The 17,416-nt window shown below is 45.4% G+C and overlaps 1 protein-coding gene across 1 annotated transcript in view; it reads left to right on the forward strand.

Moving 5' to 3' along the window:
- Window positions 1-14,561, forward strand: part of IGFBP7 (insulin like growth factor binding protein 7) — a 38,133-nt gene extending 23,572 nt beyond the window's left edge. The window contains exons 3-5 of the mRNA XM_054987344.1: window positions 4,123-4,227; window positions 9,452-9,578; window positions 13,428-14,561. Coding sequence (XP_054843319.1) covers window positions 4,123-4,227; window positions 9,452-9,578; window positions 13,428-13,447 — 252 coding nt within the window. The 3' untranslated portion in view covers window positions 13,448-14,561. The remainder of the gene's footprint in view (window positions 1-4,122; window positions 4,228-9,451; window positions 9,579-13,427) is intronic.
- Window positions 14,562-17,416: the final 2,855 nt, after the last annotated feature.

Here is a 17,416-nt window from a genome sequence, read left to right on the forward strand (position 1 = left end):
TTCCATTGGATCTTCCACAATTAACATTATGTCGTCCGCAAATGCTCTAACTTTATAAGAAAAGTCCTTTATTTTTATTCCGCGGATTTCTTCATCTTGTCGTATTTGTATCATCAGTATCTCCAGTACCAAAATGAATAACAGCGGAGACAACGGGCAGCCTTGTCTTGTTCCTTTACTTATCGTCAGTTTCTTGGTAGTCTCATCGTTCACCACAATTGCTGCATTCTGGTCTCTGTAGATTTCTTTAACTGCTCTTATGAATTTTTCTCCCGTTTGTAGCTTTTCCATAGTGGCAAACATAAAGTCCCAGTTCAAATTGTCAAACGCTTTTTCTGCATCAACAAAGAAGAAACCAACCTCTTTGTCACAACGCTTATCATAATACTCAATAGCATTGATCACTGTCCTTAAATTGTCTCTGATTTGTCTACCAGGTAAAAAACCTGCTTGTTCCTCCTCAATAATTTCCGAAAGCCACCCCTTCACTCTCTCTGCCAGTATCTTCGCAAAGATTTTATAATCATTGTTAAGTAAGGATATAGGCCTGTAGTTTTTCACATTAGCTAGATCTTGGCCCTCTTTGGGAATCAGTGAAATGTTGGCTTCCTTCCAGGTATCTGGAATCCGTTGATCCTTTAATATTCCATTGATCACTTCTTTTAGGAATGGTACCAGTTCATTGGCCATTGTCTTGTAAAATTTAGCTGTAAGTCCATCTGGCCCTGGTGCCTTTCCCAAATTTGTTGATTGTATTGCCATTTTTATTTCCTCATCCGTTACTTCATTGTTCAGTCTATCTCTCCACGCTTCCGAGATTACTGGGAGCTTCATTTTCTCCAAATATGTCGCTATTGATTCTTTATTCACCTCTTTCTTATTATACAATTTAGCATAAAATTTATAGAAGGCTCTACTAATGGATGTCTGTTCTAAATACGTTTTGTTATCTTCACATATTTTGTTTATTATTTTCTTTTCCTTTCTCTTTTTCAATTGCCATGCCAAATATTTCCCAGGTTTGTTTGCACCTTCAAACCCTTTTTGATTCAGTCTTTTAAGATTCCACTCCAATTCTTTATTATTCATTGCTGTCAGCTGTTCTTGTAATATTTTAATGTCCTGGTAAATTTTCTTTTTCCCTGGTCTCTTCTTTAACTGTATTTCTTTGGCTTTTATTTTTTCCATAATCTCCTGTCTCTTCTCCTCTTTCTTTTTTCTGGCTCTTCCATTTAAATCCATTAGTATGCCCCTAATTACCGCCTTGTAGGTGTCCCAAACCTTGTTGGTTGGTACTTCTTTATTCATGTTGTATTGTATGAAGAATTTTGTCTCTCTTCTCAGCATCTCCATATTCTCTCCCTCTTGAAGTAAGTCCTCATTTATTCTCCATCCTTTCCTTTTGCTCCTTCTCCCCAATTTCCACATAATTGGATTATGATCCGAGCCTACCATCGGCATTATTTCCACTTCCTTAGTCCATAACGCTAAATCTTTTGAGGCCCAGATCATATCAATTCTCGATAGTGTAAAGTGTCTTGCGGAGTAGAACGTAAATTGTCTGCTTTTCGGGTTTTGTCTTCTCCATACATCTTCTAAGGTTTCCTGTTGTATCAGTTCAAAAAACAACTTTGGTAGCAATCCTCTTTTCTTTTGCGCAGTTGATGATTTTTTGTCTAAATCCAGATTTGTCACTCCATTGAAGTCTCCAGCAAGTATTATCTGGTCATATGAAAGTTCATCTAGTTGCTTCCTTAAGTCCTCAAAGAAGCTTTCTTTTGCTCCATTAGGTGCATAAATTCCAACTACCAGCACTCTCTTTAAATTCCATACGCATTCCACTGCTATAAATCTGGCTTCCACATCTTTCATTACAAACTTTGGCTGCAGCTCCTCTTTAATATAAAGCACTACTCCTCTTTTTTTCTTATTGGAGGCCGCTGCAAAATCATTGCCCAATTTTTTTGATTTTAAATACTTTACATCTTGTTTTCGAATATGGGTCTCTTGCAAACAAACAATATCACATTTTTGTTTTAATAGCCAGTGAAAGATGCTTTTTCTCTTATTCGGTGAATTAAGTCCATTTACATTCCAAGATAAAACTTTATACTCCATAATCATAATCTTGTTGCTGGTAAGTCCTTTTCATTGTCTCTTATAAATCGCTCCATCTCTCGTTCCGATCTGATGCGTCTTTTGGCCCCTCCAAATTCAAAGGACACTCCTTCCGGTAATTCCCATCTGTACCTGATTTTCATGTCCTTCAAAATCTGAATTAGCGCCTTATATTTTTTCCGGTCCAATAACACCGATCTGGGTATTTCCTTCATAATGATAATTGTCTTGCCGTCAATCTCCAATGGATCTTGAAACTGTTTAGTCACAATCTTCTCTTTCATATTTCGGGTCATAAATTGCACAGTCACATCTCTTGGTAGTTTCCTCTTGGTCGCAATTCTTGAATTTACACGATATACCACGTCCAGGATAGCCACAACTTCCTCCTCCTCCTTCCCCAGGTATTCAGCTAAGACCTCAGTCATCTGTTCTTGCGCTGTTTTTCCTTCCACTTCCGGCAAACCGCGAAATCTTAGCTGCTTCTCCATGTGTTTACTTTCCGCAACCGCCATTCTCCCCCTCATCAGCCTCATCTCTGTTTGTTGCGTGTCAGCTAAATTCTCCACCGCGCCTTCTACTACTTTAACTCTCTGCTGTGTTCCTTGCAATTCATTTTGCATTATTTCCATACCTTTCTTCACTTCTGACAGCTCACTTTTCACTGTCTGTTTGACCTCTTTGATCAGCTCCGGTTTCATGTCCTTAAGTTCTTTAATCACTTCTAAGAGTTTTTTGTCTAGGTTCTCTATTGCCGATTGCCACTCTTTTTTCGACATCGTGGGGCTTGCCTTGGCTCGCTCCCACGAGTCCGCCCTCTTCCTTAACTCCGTGGCGTAAAATTTAGTGTCTTTTTAATTTTTAATTTGAATGTCCCGGTCTTTTTGCAAAGAAAAAACTTTTAGAAAATCCAAAATGTCGGGCGTCTTTTCTCTATGGTTCTTCTATGGTTTTTGTAATCCAAAATGGCTTACTTCCTCTTCCGCTGAAGCCGCGGCTTTTCCCCTTTCAAAGATGGCGATTCCCTTCTTCCTGCCCTCCGGCAGGGGCCGCTTCTCTCCAGCAACTCTATTGTTATTACGTACTTCCTGTCTCCCGACTTCCCGCAGTAGCTCTCGCGATGGCAGGATTTTCTCACAGCTCCATAACCGCAAGTATTCAAAACAATAGTCCAAATTCTTTAATAACTTCTTTAAACTTAGTCTTTTTTCTATTTCGACTCTTGCCGAGTCTTCTCCTCGTTATAATTAGCCTGTTGCAGTTTTAAAATCTACTTTTAATCTTCTTTACTTTTAACAATCTGTCCCGTATCAGAAGATAGTGATCTTTACCTTCCCATTCTCTTTCCGTGGGTTGTAATCACTGTTTCAATCTTCGTTTCCCTCCACTCCTCTTTCCCCTATTGAAGCTTGGGTACGTAGGTCTTATGCCAACCGCATTGGCCCCGAAACTGCCGCAGAGATCTTTGCCGACCTGTCACAGGGTGGGACCTCAAGGGTCGTGAGGGGGCCCGTCGCGTAGAGCCCCCCCTCGCCCGAGATCAACGCGCCCTGAGGTCTTGAGCGTTCTTTGCCTGCTCTCCGCCTGAGAGCAGTCGGCCGCAGGCTATTTTGCCCCCGCCGGCCGGTTAAAACGGCAGTCCGGTCAGCTCCGCAGTTGGAGCTGCGTCAGACCTCCATGAATCCCAAACCGGAAGTCTTTTTCCCTTTAAACTCCTGATTCTCTCCCCCACCACACACGTTTCAGAAGCACTCCCATCATGCAACAGAGGTACAGAGGTGCTCTTGGGAAACAAGGACTTCTCTTGGGCTTAGAGAACTAATTCCATAGCTCTTTGGATCATAGATAAATATCATGTTTATTTAACAAGACTAGAATTATGTCAAATGTTTGGAGGAAGGGCACGTAGACAGACAAATGTTTGTTAGCCTGTTTATATAAGCAGGCACTTATTAATTGGAGAGTCACTTCATTGAATCCTGCCCGTTTCTCCTTCTGAGCCAGATAGCAAAGGGTCAAAGGACGGAGCTGCTGCCAGGAGATCGGGAAAATTTAGCTATCCAAACTCGCGGGGGTCCTGAGAAGCACGAGGTGACGGGATGGGTGTTGGTAAGTACCACCTCTCTTTACAGCTGAGCCAGTTCTGTGTACTTTTGAGGGAAGGAGGCAGCATTGCAGACAGGGGAGCTAATTAATGGGACATGAAGGATAGGTATTTTAATAAATAAAAATAATAAATAGGAATAGTGGGGAGGCAAAACTGGGCTTGTCTTGGTCCTCTGGATATCCCCCCCTGTGCGTGTAACCTTTGCAGGGGTTGTACCTATGTAAAATCTAACATGTGCTGGCTCTAATTGTGTGGCTGATTCCCAGATCACATGAGGGCTAGCAGCTGGTTAACTTGGGCTTACATGCACGGGTTTGGATCCCACATATCTGTTGCACTAACAGCAGCCTTTTAAGCTTTCCTCCACTAAGTATTATGAAAAGTTTGTTGCATTTTTTTCAAATCATTTCTGATCACATCTTTATGTAGCTTTCCTGTCCTGGTCTTGCTTTTGTGTCCATCTGTCTCTTCTTTTTAGCTGGCTTGATCTTATTCTAAAGCTATAATAACAACAGTTGCCATTCCACTGAAAATGATACATGGTCAGTGTGATGGACAGGACTGGCTCCAGCTCCACCTCTCCTCGGGAACAGCCAGTGAGAGCGGGTGGAATGCTGGGGCTGTGGGGGTGGGTGACAGTTGAAAGATCCCTTAAGGCAGCTAGAGACCAGGCAGGGTAGGGGTGCTTTGTGGCTTCTGAGGAGAGCGACAGAGAAAGCTGATTGAACACACCTGTTATATTGTAACCATCCGCTGATTTTAAGAGTGTGAGGTTGTATTTGCATCTCTTAAGAGTGATATTTCTAGGTGTTTTAAATCATTCACTCCTGTGTTAAATGTCTTGTAAATAAAAGGTAGCCTCGTTTTTTTTTTAACACTAGCTTTTTTTGGAGTTGTTGGCTGAGGGGAAATAAAAGACCCATACAAAACTCAGACACTCGGTGGGTCTTAATCAATTAAATGGTGGCAGTGTACAGGGAAAGCAAACCCCGAGTTCCCTTTCACCAGTAGGCCTGGGCAGTAGCTGGGTGAGGCGTCGTGAACAGAGGCTGCCGGCCTGCCTGGCAAAGTTCCTGGGGAGAGGGGAGAGAGGACCTGAGAGGATTCGGGTCAGGGCTCTCTGCCTGACCCTTAGGGACTGGACAGGTGGTGTATTGGGGGACTGCACTGAGCTTCCTGTGAAGCCCCAAGCTCTGTGCAGGGAGGTTTACAGTGGGTGGCAGTCTGTAAGGGGATCACAGTTTTGATGTTTTCCTGTAGTCTCCTGTGATTTAAGTTTGTTTATCCATGTTAAAAGCGGCTGTTTACTCTGCTGTTCTTCAGTACAGGGAAGTTGCCTAGCACAACAGAATCTTCTGTAGACTGTAATCCCACACAAGGAGGTCTGGCAGGACAAGCCCATCCAGCTGTCTGGGAATAAAACACAGTCTTCCCACCCCACCCCAAATAGCCTCTGCGCATTGTGAGATTTGTACAAACTGACCCCTTCAAAAAAAACCTCGGTCCCTTATGTATTGAAGGAAACAGCTTTTTTGGGTTTGTTTTGGCAGTATTGCAGGTCTACATTGCAAGCTTCGTTGATCCCACAATCCTAACTGAACCTTAGCTTTTTTACAAAGATATGTACATTTTAACCTTGATTTTGGATTTGTATCTGCAGCGGTTCGTTGCTGCTGCCGTTGTCCTGTCCTGGTTTGCAGGCTTGCTTTCATATCTGTCCACTTATCTCTCCAAGAGCCTCTGGCAAACTAGAGGTGAGCCCTTCTGTTCAGTTCAGCAGCCGTCTCTCATTGACTGAAGCAGGTCAGCCAAGTCCAGAGCTTTCCCTCTGGTCAAAGTAGCCGTAATCTGATGGAAAGAAGGCATCCCTAGGCTCCCTCTGCCAAAATGTATAAAATTTTGTTGAGATTTGGGAAGAGCAAATGAAAGAATATATGATTAAATGGGCAAAAAATGGATATGATATCTTAATGGATCAGAGGGGAAATATGTGGTTAAAAGGGTTGAAATTTACATGAAGCCCCAGTCTTAAGGAGGACTTTTATAAGACGATGTATCGCTGGGATATGAATCCTGAGGAAACGGCCAGAATGTTCAAGGGCTTGTCGAAGTTTTGCTAGAGGATCATTTTATTATATGGGGTGGACTGGTAAGAAAGCAAAACCTTTTTGAGTCACAAATACAATTATTAATTCAGAAGGTTTTAAAGATTAAAATACAATTGAAACCAGAGACCTTTGTGTTGGGAATGATGGGTATTCAGTTGGAAAGAAGCTTTGAAACTTTGTTTTTATATATGATTGTGGCAGCAAGACTATTAAATGCACAAAACTGGAAGAGTCCCACATTGCCTGTGATGGAGGAATGGCTGAGAAAGGTGTTGGAATCTGCAATGATAACAAAACTGATTTCATTGATAAGAGAGAAGACAATCACTTCATTTGTGGTCGAGTGGAACGCCTTGGAGACTTTTTACATGAAATAGACAATAATAACTTGATGACGATTTGTGGATTTATGGACTAAGGAGTTTGGACTGTAGAAAAAAAGAGAGCCTTTATCTTTAACACAGAGTAAGAGAAAATTAGAAAATGATTGTTGCAGAGAAAATTGGAAGCCTTCTTGTTGTTTAGTTTTTCTTTTCTGTCTGTGTATGTGTGTGTGTGGGGGGGTGGTTGTTCTAGCTACATGTTTTGTTATTGTCTGTCTGTTAGCTGGTTTTTTGGTGTGGTTTTTGTGTAACGGTACCTTTATGTGTTAACTGTTTTTTAAACTAAACAAAAATCTATAAGAAAGAAAGAAAGAAAGAAAGAAAGAAAGAAAGAAAGAAAGAAAGAAAGAAAGAAAGAAAGAAAGAAAGAAAGAAAGAAAGAAAGAAAGAAAGAAAGAAAGCCCTAGGCGGGTGGAAGGCTTCCAGCTGAGCTGCCAGGAGTGTTGGGATGCCAGCCAAGACGTCTGGCCTGCAGCTACTCCTGCCAGTTCGTTCACAGCCAGCACTGCTCCCCTCCCTCTTTTTCTTTGTTGAGGAATGCGAACCTTAAGCATATAATTCCTGTTATCGACAGAGTATCAGTGATAAAGCTCCAAACAAAGTAGGGGGTGGGGCAGGGAGGTGGGCGGTGTGTTTCATAACAGGGATTTTTCAAGCTGTATTCCATGGAGCCCTAGAGACTCTTCTTTAGAGATTTCTTAATAAGAAGATTGTTAATACAAGAGGAACTTTCTTTTCTTTTTGAGTTTCTATAAATTTTATTTAAAAAAGAAAATAACAATAAGCAGTAGACAATTCATAAAGGAACCAAAACAGAACATATAACAGTGCACTGAAACGACATAATCCTTCTCTCCATCCCATACTTATTACTTTACATTCAGCATTTTATAGTCAGCATTTCCTTAGTTTTCCTTAGTTTCCAGCTACATAAAAAAGCTTTCCATTTTTTAAAAAAATATTGGATTGGTCTATTATGCATATAAGAAATTAATTTAACCATTGACACACATTCATCCAGTTTGTTCATCCATTCAGCCACTGAGCGCAGTCCAGTTAAGGGTTTTTTTTAAAAAAGATGTGAAAAAGATTTTAAACACATGGCTTTAAAAAAATCCATTTAAAATATTATAGCTAAACTCTTGGCTGAATCAGGCCCTCTAGCATGACCTTGATGATCAGGAGTCGGGTCCCCCAGCTGCCAGAAGGAGAAGGGGCTCTAACCCAAGCCTTCATGGAAGTCGCAGATGTGCTGAGCTCGCAGTATATCCTTAGGGAAGAGGGTGACGCGTTCTTGTACCCCTTCATCAGGTGTACAAGAAACGCTTCGGCCGCCTCCTGCAGGGCAAGCGAAACTAAGCCTGCCAGCTCATGTCAACCCCCCTGAAATCCAGACAGATCTCACGCACCACACGGCCAAAGGGCAGCTTCTGGATGAGGAGATTAATGCACTTTCTGCCCCTTTCTTCTCCCACTGAGCCCCCGTGAAATTTTGTTTTGGGTGGTCCGTGGACCCTCAGGAATCGCACTCTGGGGGTCTGCAGTGGAGGGGGGAAAGGGGCCGAATCACCATTCCCTTCTTAAGAAAACTGAAGTGCCCTTCAGTCTTTGGAAGGTGGCTGGACACGGGCAATTCTCGTACTTCGTTTAGCGCTCCAGGTTGTGCACAGCTGAGCTTGCAGCTTATGTGGTCAAGGCTGGACCTGCTGGCTTGATGGAATGAGACTCCCGAGGCCAGAGGAGAGCTTCAGGCTTGGCAGGATAAACCCAGAAGTCTTTTGGAACCAAGTCGTGGTCTTGTGAATGCCTTTGGCATACTGGAGGCATCCCCAGGGAGGATCTTTCCCAGATATTATGAGTTTCCATGTAAGGCTTTGCTTGGGTGCTTTCACTTTCTGGAGCTGTTCGGGCACCGAGAAGGAGCAGGCCCTTTGCAGGCTATTCCTGTGCCATTAATTGCCTTTCTGCAGAGATTGGAGGGAAAGCTGTTCTGGAAAAAGGCTGGTTTCTACCTGCCGCTCCTGTTGGGACACGACAGCTACAGGGGATTTGGGAGGCGATGTTTTGTTTTTTCCGGGTTTTTTTTAGTTAGTCGGTGTGATGTACCTGCAGGTTAGGTTTTTGTAAGCCGTTTTGAGCAGCCATGATCAGTGGCGTATAAATAGTTAAATAAATGTTTTACACTATGATCTTTCTTCAGAGACTTAGTAGAGGAGTTACCCATTATGACTTGGATCCAAAGATCCGCCCATGGTATTCCATGCACACACCAAGACTTCCTTGCTGTGACTCCTCATGACCCCTGGAAATGCGTTCCTGACTCCTCTGAAACAGAGGCGGGGTGAGGGGAGATCAGCAGCCCTCGTGGGTGGGAACAGAAGCACCTTCTGCTCCATCGCAGAACTGTTGGGGTCCAAGACACTTACAACAGTCTCCAGGCACGTGGCCAGAGGATTGCTTACCTATGCATTAACGAGGGGAAAGAGACATTAGAATTTTTCCACGTTACAACATCAGTATATCGGTGCATTAAGAAAGGCAGGCATCAACTGCAGAAACCAGAAGGAGCAAGAAATGGTTTTTGTACATTACTCATAGACAATGGAATTATGTCCTGGGAATCAGCTCCCAGGGAATTTGGGGCGACCTAAATGCTGTTTGGTGCCATATGATGGGTTGCATGAAGGGTAGAGAGAAAGAGAACACTGTTTGCTAACTGTGGTTGTGTTTAATAGATATCGCCTTTGAGCAAAGATGACAGCGGAGAATATGAGTGCCATGCGTCAAACTCGCAGGGAGAAGCTACCGCGTCAGCAAGAATTACTGTGGTTAATTCTTTACATGAAATACCCACCTTAAAAAGTAAGCATAGTACATTAACACTGCTTTGTATTAGGGTAAAGAGTCCAGTAGCACCTTTAAGACTAACCAACTTTATTGTAGGATAAGCTTTCGAGAACCACAGTTCTCTTTGTCTGGTTGTATTAGGGTGGATATGAAGCGTGATAGAAACCTCTGAAGAGATGTTATACGTGACGTGTTTGACTCTTTTATAGTGGCCAAACCTGGGACAATGGTTGTTGTGGATTTTCTGGGCTGTTTAGCCGTGGTCTTGGCATTGTAGTTCCTGACGTTTCGCCAGCAGCTGTGGCTGGCATCTTCAGAGGTGTAGCACCAAAAGACAGAGATCTCTCAGTGTCACGAGAGATCTCTGTCTTTTGGTGCTACACCTCTGAAGATGCCATCCACAGCTGCTGGCGAAATGTCAGGAACTACAATGCCAAGACCACGGCAATACAGCCCGGAAAATCCACAACAACCATCGTTCTCCAGCCGTGAAAGCCTTCGACAATAAATTTGGGACAGTTCAGTCTTAAAAGTTTTGGACAAGAATTCAAAAGATCTTGCCAGGGCTTAGGTGGGTGTTGTAGATCTCAGGTGCTTGAGAATGTACTACATCCTTAGGGAACCACAAGGCCAAGCCTTTGAGGAGAAAAGAGAAGTGGGAACAACTCTCAAGGACTGCCTCTTCAAGGAGCTGACCCCACAGCCTATGTTTGGCGCAATCTTCCTTCCATGGCCAAGTAAATTCAGTAAGAAACAGAAGGAAGTTAGTGAACTGAACGTGTCATACACAGCCCTGGTGACTGCAGTCCAACAGGAGAGCGCCATAGAAAGGGAATTTGCAGGAGGAGTGCATGAATATTGACTTCCTTATTGCTTGGCGGAGGGGCGGGGGCTGCGCAGGTGAGAAGGCCCTGTGTGTGTATATGAAGCTTGAATTCTTTGCTTTACTGCTAACTAGGGGTGTGCAAAGGCACCTCGATTTGGCTTTCCCAAAGAAGCCGATTCGGGAATAGCCGAATCCCGAATCACCAAGCCGATTCGGGAATAGCGATTCGGGACGATTCGGGAAAGCTTTTTCAATGGGAAAAAGCCTCCCCAGGCTTCTCTGAAGCCTGGGGGAGGCATTTTCCCACCGAATCAACCCAGAATTGGTGGGGGCCTTCCTCTAACTCCCCTCTAACAACCCCCCAAGCTTCAGACCGATTGGACTTTGAGGGGCCATGTTATGGCCCCCCAAACCAGGTCCCCCTATCCTCGCCTAAAAAAGGGCATAGCTTTAGGTTGCTGCTGCTGATCTTCATTCATTTTTTCCTATGGGGAAAAAATGAAGAGGCAGGCTTCCTTTGCCAGGGGAGGCATTTTGCATGCAAAATGCCCCCCCAACCCTCAGGGGCCCTTCTCCCACCTTTCCTCCCACCCCCCACCAAGGCTCAGCCTGCTCCCACTTAGGGGGGGGGCATTTCATGGCCTCCCCAAGTAGGTGCTCTGTTCTCCACCAATTCCACCTGGGGGAGGCTTGTCTTGCCAGGGGCGGCATTTAGCATGCAAAATGCCCCCCAACCCTCTGGGGCCCTTCTCCCACCTCTACTCTCACCACCCACCAAGGCTCAGCCTGCTCCCACTTGGGGGGGCATCTCATGGCCTCCCCAAGTAGGTGCTCTCAGCCCCCAAAGCCCACCCCCACTGCCCCACACAAACGCAATTCCCCCCCAGCTGCCATACACAGATCCAAATCCCCACATTAGCCCCTCACTGACCCAAATCCACCCCCAGCTCCCCACACCCATAACCCCAGGAACAGGCTGACCAGCCCTCCCCCTTTGTTCCCTATGCTGGGAACTTCCAAACTCTCTTTCCCAGGGCAATTCCGCACAGCCCAGGGGTGCCACAATGGTGTGCAAACTTCTGAGTGCCAACTTGTCCCTGGGAAAGAGCACCTGACACACAGACAACCACCCCCTGACACCCCCACCACCTACAGAGAAGGCTGGCCAGCCTGCCCCATTGTTCCCTATGATGGGAACCAACTGCACAACAAAGAATAAAACATGAACAACACAAAATAAAGTTTTTAAAAAATTATTTTCTCCCTTTCAAAGTACAAGTAGGCAAAGCATTATGACACATTACACCAGCAGTCCCCCACACAGAAAAATTAACACAACTCACTTAACATCAGAGAATCACAAAAACACAATTCCTGTCAAAAACACTTTATTTCTTGAACAGCTTTAGGTTACACAGCAGGGGGGCACACCAAAGGGCATGGCAGCAGTATCTTACACAAAAATAACACAACTCACTTCACATTAAAGAATCACCCCAAAAATTGCTGTCAAAAGCACTTTATTTCTTTAACTGCTTTAGGTTACACAGTAGGAAGGCACAACAGGGCATGAAAGCAGTGTACTTCACAAAAATAACAGCTCACTTCACATCAGAGAATCACCCAAACACAATTGCTGTCAAAAACGGTAAAGTGGGTTGTATTATTTTGTGTAGTACACTGCTATCACGCCCTGTTATGCCCTCCTACTGTGTAACCTAAAGCAGTTAAAGAAATAAAGTGTTTTTGACAGGAATTGTGTTTTTGTGATTCTCTGATGTTAAGTGAGAGTTGTGTTATTTTTCTGTGTGGGGGATTGCTGGTGTAATGTGTCATAATGCTTTGCCTACTTGTACTTTGAAAGGGAGAAAATAATTTTTTAAAAACTGTATTTTGTGTTGTTCATGTTTTATTCTTTGTTGTGCAGTTGGTTCCCATCATAGGGAACAATGGGGAGGCTGGCCAGCCATCTCTGTAGGTGTTGGGGGTGTCAGGGGGTGGTTGTCTGTGTGTCAGGTCAGGTGCTCTTTCCCAGGGACAAGTTGGCACTCAGAAGTTTGCACACCATTGTGGCACCCCTGGGCTGTGCGGAATTGCCCTGGGAAAGAGAGTTTGGAAGTTCCCAGCATAGGGAACAAAGGGGGAGGGCTGGCCAGCCTGTTCCTGGGGTTATGGGTGTAGGGCTGCTGGGGGTGGATTTAGGTCTGTGAGGGGCTAATGTGGGGATTTGGGTCTGTGTGTGGCAGCTGGGGGGGAATTGGGTTTGTGTGGGGCTATAGGGGGTGGACTTTGGGGGCTGAGAGCACCTACTTGGGGAGGCCATGAAATGCCCCCCCCAAGTGGGAGCTGGCTGAGCCTTGGTGGGGGTGGGAGGAAAGGTGGGAGAAGGGCCCCTGAGGGTAGGGGGGCATTTTGCACGCAAAATGCCACCCCTGGCAAAGGAAGCCTGCCTCTTCATTTTCCCCCCATAGGAAATAATGAAGATCAGCAGCAGCAAGCACAAAATAGGAGATTAGCAGCAGCAACCTAAAGCTATGCCCTTTTATAGGCGAGGATAGGGGGACCTGGTTTGGGGGGCCATAACATGGCTCCCCAAAGTCCAATCTCTCTGAAACTTGGGGGGTTGTTAGAGGGGAGTTAGAGGAAGGCTTCCACCAATTTTGGCTTGATTCAGTGGGAAAATGCCTCCCCCAGGCTTCAGAGAAGCCTGGGGGAGGCTTTTTCCCATTGAAAAAGCTTTCCCGAATCGCCCCGAATTGATTCGGGGCATGCCGATTCGGGATTCCCAAATCGATTTGGGATTCCCCGAATCACCCCGAATCAGAGTGATTCGGGATTTTTTCAGGATTCGGATTCCCGAACTGCACACCCCTACTGCTAACAGGTGAGGGAGGTTAGAGGGGTAATCATTTTTATTACTTCCGAAAAGTATACAGTTGACAGTTCACTGGACTTCTCTAGTGTGCATTTCAGTGAAAAACATGGCTTCTGTTAATAGACCCTCTGAGTTTCTGAAATGTTGTTGTTTCCTGTTGCAGGTGTTGAGGCAGAGCTGTGAAAAGTGAAGATTCATACAGCGGGCGGAAGCTGCCACTTACTTCAAGCCCAGGCTAATCTTTCAGAACTTTTGTTCTTTCCAGCTTCTCTCTGATCATTTACTCCTTTCTTGCTATTTTTGCTAAGGTGCCAACTGTGGAAAGGGGTCCTTGGATGTTCTTGAAGACAGTATTACCACAGGGGGGTCCCAAACTAACAAAGCACAGTACTGCAGTTCAGATATACACATTATTGCATTTATTGGATGCTAATCAGGTTACAAGTGCAGCAGCCCTCTACCCAGGCATGCTAACTCTTCTTGCTTAAGTAGGTCTAACACAGTGTCCCAAAAGGAGGACAAGTAGGAAAAATGTAATCCTTTCCTACAAATGTCGTCTTAGGAGATGGTTCACAGCCTTCTGTAGTTTTCTCTGTTCCTTTTGTTTCTCTGCCTCCCTGCCTGCATTTCACTACCGTTGGTTTATGTCTTGCACTCACACCAAAGGCGCTCCCCCCCTCCCCCTTCACATTCCAACCAAAGTCCTGCCTTTCCCCTGAACTTCCTTGGAGTCCTGTGGACTGATCTTCGCATTCCTCAGAGTTCAGAAATCGGGTCAAGAGGTGCTTTGTGCCCTGACACATCCCTTCCCAATATGCAACCCTATCTCACTTTGCAGGTTTCTTCAACGACCTTCAGAAGCAAAAGCAATTCCCGTCTGGTTCAGGGTTCGAACGCCTTCCCTGTGGCTGTGGCCGCCCATCAGTTCCCCCCTCCCACTTAACACTTAGTTCAATTCAGCTGCTGTATCAGCTCCAGTCTAAACACTGGGGAAGAGCCAGACTAAATGGGCAACTTCCACCATTTCTTTCTTCCCACTGCAACCGCACCCCCTTCATATTGTTTCCCAGGGTCCCAGGTCACAGCACTAGGAACATTTTGAGGGGTGTCTAGGGAGGAGAAAGGAAATGTTCTGCAGATGGACGGTTCAGCCTGGATCCAGCCCACTGCCTCTAGTATAAAGGAGGAATGGTTTTTCCCCCAGATGTGCCATCAAGAAAAATAGGGGGGGAGGGGTTGTCTTAAATTTGTGCATATGTTACAGGTATGTACTTCAATAAACAGTTTATGCATAACACTTTTAGGGGTGGCTGTCTTAACAGTCAGGAACAGTTGTGTTCCTTTCAGGTAAATGGGGCGTATGCTAAGCTCCTGTTTGGGCCCTCGGTACATCTGTCTTTCCTGTAAAGGATGAATTGAGGAGTTTGTTACGGCCAAGATTCATATAAAAAGAATATGTGTGATACATGGAGATAAGTATGTGTATATATGTGAGATAAGCAACAGATAGAATACACACACGTGTTTGGGGGGGGGATATGCTAAGCATATGCCTAAACTTGGTGATCATTCCCTCGGCAATTTGCATGAGAAATAATACCTACAGTTTGCATACCCTGAGGCACTCCCTGCATGGCCCAGATCCCAGAGTTCCTGTCCTAGAGGTTGTCCTTGCCCAGGACAAACATCAGAACGTAAAGCCACATTCAGCACTCCTGCGTCAGGCTCCGTCCCTGTACTTGCCTTTGACCATATATGGCGCCCTCCGTCCACCATAGCTCTTCAGTACTGTGTCACCCTCTTGGGATCTTACTGGATCCCTGTCTCAGAGCACTTGATTGTTACCAGAACTGCTCTTTATTATAATGGGGAATTAGCTGCAGCAGTCTGTAACTATTAATATTAAGCGAGGATCATAACCTATGTTTACGGAGGTCCCGATCCCAGACACTCTAGTGAAAAAGAGGCAGACAAGGAGTAAGGTTCAAACACGTGTATTGAGTGTAGCGTAAGCCTAGCTTGCACAATCATACAAAGAACATACAAGGTCTAAGAAATATAGAGTAGGAAATACAGAGACGTTCGCATTAGCTGGTTCCCAACGATGATAGGGGAAATACTCACTTATCCTGGAGCGAAGCAGAGACACAGCAGCGAGGGTGGCCCAATGCCAGCACTGGGACCACAGACGGACAGCAAGGAAGTCTGGATAGGGAATGGCCTGAGCACCGAGTGGTCTGAGAGACCAGCTTAAATACCCCAAAACGTACCCTGGGGCTGGTGCTGTACTTGGTGGTTCTCACAGATTAAAACAAAGGGTCTAATGGGCTACTGAATGGCTTGGATGGGCCACTTTGGTAATCAGATCGTGATAAGTGACACCTCAGGAAGAGGGGACAAAAGAGGGAGGGGGAAATCCGAGTGGGCTGAATGGATGTTCCAGCGGACAGGGCTTGTCCTGATGTCATCAGCTCTGGAATGCGGAGGTTTCTTTGAGATGCATTCTCTAAGTGCTTGGGATGGTCGGCACTTAGTTCCTTCTCCGGGGCGGCTCCTAAGATATGCAGAGCGGGGCGAGGGGCTCTCGCTGCGGACGTGGTGTGCCCGCTTCGCCGAAATGGCTTCTCAAAGCAGTCTTCTTCCCAGGGTCTTCTGGCTGCCTGAGAACATGGATGCCGGCTGGGCATAGCTGGGGCTGGATAGCAGGCTGCCCGGTAGCGAGGGCAAGCTCAGGGACCGGCCCGCGGGAGGCTCCAGACGGGAACTGACCAGGGAGCGCCTAGCCAGGCTCGCTGGAGGTTTCCCCGGCAGGCGCCCGGCTGCTAGCAGCGGCTTGGGCCCATATGAGGCAGGCTTCCATGGAGGCAGGGGGAACAACACTTTAAAACACAGTCCAAGGCAGGGAACAGGCACGGTCCGTGGCAGATGGCAATGCAGGCACGGGGCACACTTGTAACAGAGTCCAAACACACACTGGGAATTCCAGATACAGGTCAGGGCAGGGCTGCCCAGAAAGAGAGTCCTTGGTGCAGTTAACCAAACATGGAGTCAGTAAACTACACAGTCTATTGCAGCAGGGTAATTGACACGCAGGCAGGAAACTGACACGTGTATCAGAACACACACACGTGCAAAGCAATCTTTGGTGCAGCAGTGAAACAGCAACGCAGGAAACTTTAGCACAGTTCATGGCAGGCTTTAAAGCAGGGGAGGGGGCCTACTTGGCAACAATTCCCCCCCTCGGAGACCCCGGGACGTCAGGCGCGCGGGTCTCCGAACTTGACTTCAAAGGCGAGGTGGTCGGCAATGTCCGGTGGTCGAGTTTCGAGCGAAAAAGGAGTGGGAAGGGAAGGAGGGGGAGGCGTCACTCAAAAATTTAGTTTGGAGAACCACCTAACCGAATAAGTGCAATTTAGATCAGCCAATGGGCTGCAGGTCTCTGGGTTCACACCAGGGGGTGTGCTAAGTGCAATCGTCAGAATACATAATAGTAATAATTCATAAGTAATAGCAATTCATAGCAGTATAGGCAGCAATGAGCAATTCATGCATATAAATAGCAATAATTCATAATTGTGTACATTGATTAATTCATGGATGAAGGTAACTCATACGGGATTCATGATGGGTTAAAAGCATTAAAAACCAGGAGCAATTGATATACATGGATCAATTCATGGATAGTTAAAATCATAAATAGATACATAGGATTAAAAGCAGGGACAATTAAAAGCAATTCATACAGGGTAAAGTGAAATGTGCAAGCATGGCATAATTCATCAAGGGTAGAGTAATTCATAAATGGCTAAAATCATAAATACATATATGTGATTAAAAGCAATAGTTCATGAAGTCAAAAGCAGCAAGAATAAAAGCAAGTGCGTGGAAACAATTCATGAGGGGTAGGCGGCGGAAGGGCTCATGGGGGCAGAAAAATACACTCTGCAATTAAAAACCAAATCAATATGGCTGGATTAAAATCAAATTCATAGACTAGAACTGCCTCGGCGGAGGGAGTCGGGTTAAGAAGGCAATTCAAGGTTAAAATCAAATTCATAGGGATAAAGTTCATGGGCGCACTTGCAATAGATAGAGAGAGGGACTAGTTCGGGGCTAAATTCATGGGAGTTAAAATTCATAAAAGCAATGAGA

Source organism: Eublepharis macularius, chromosome 8 (assembly GCF_028583425.1).
Source record: "Eublepharis macularius isolate TG4126 chromosome 8, MPM_Emac_v1.0, whole genome shotgun sequence".
Lineage (NCBI taxonomy): Eukaryota > Metazoa > Chordata > Lepidosauria > Squamata > Eublepharidae > Eublepharis > Eublepharis macularius.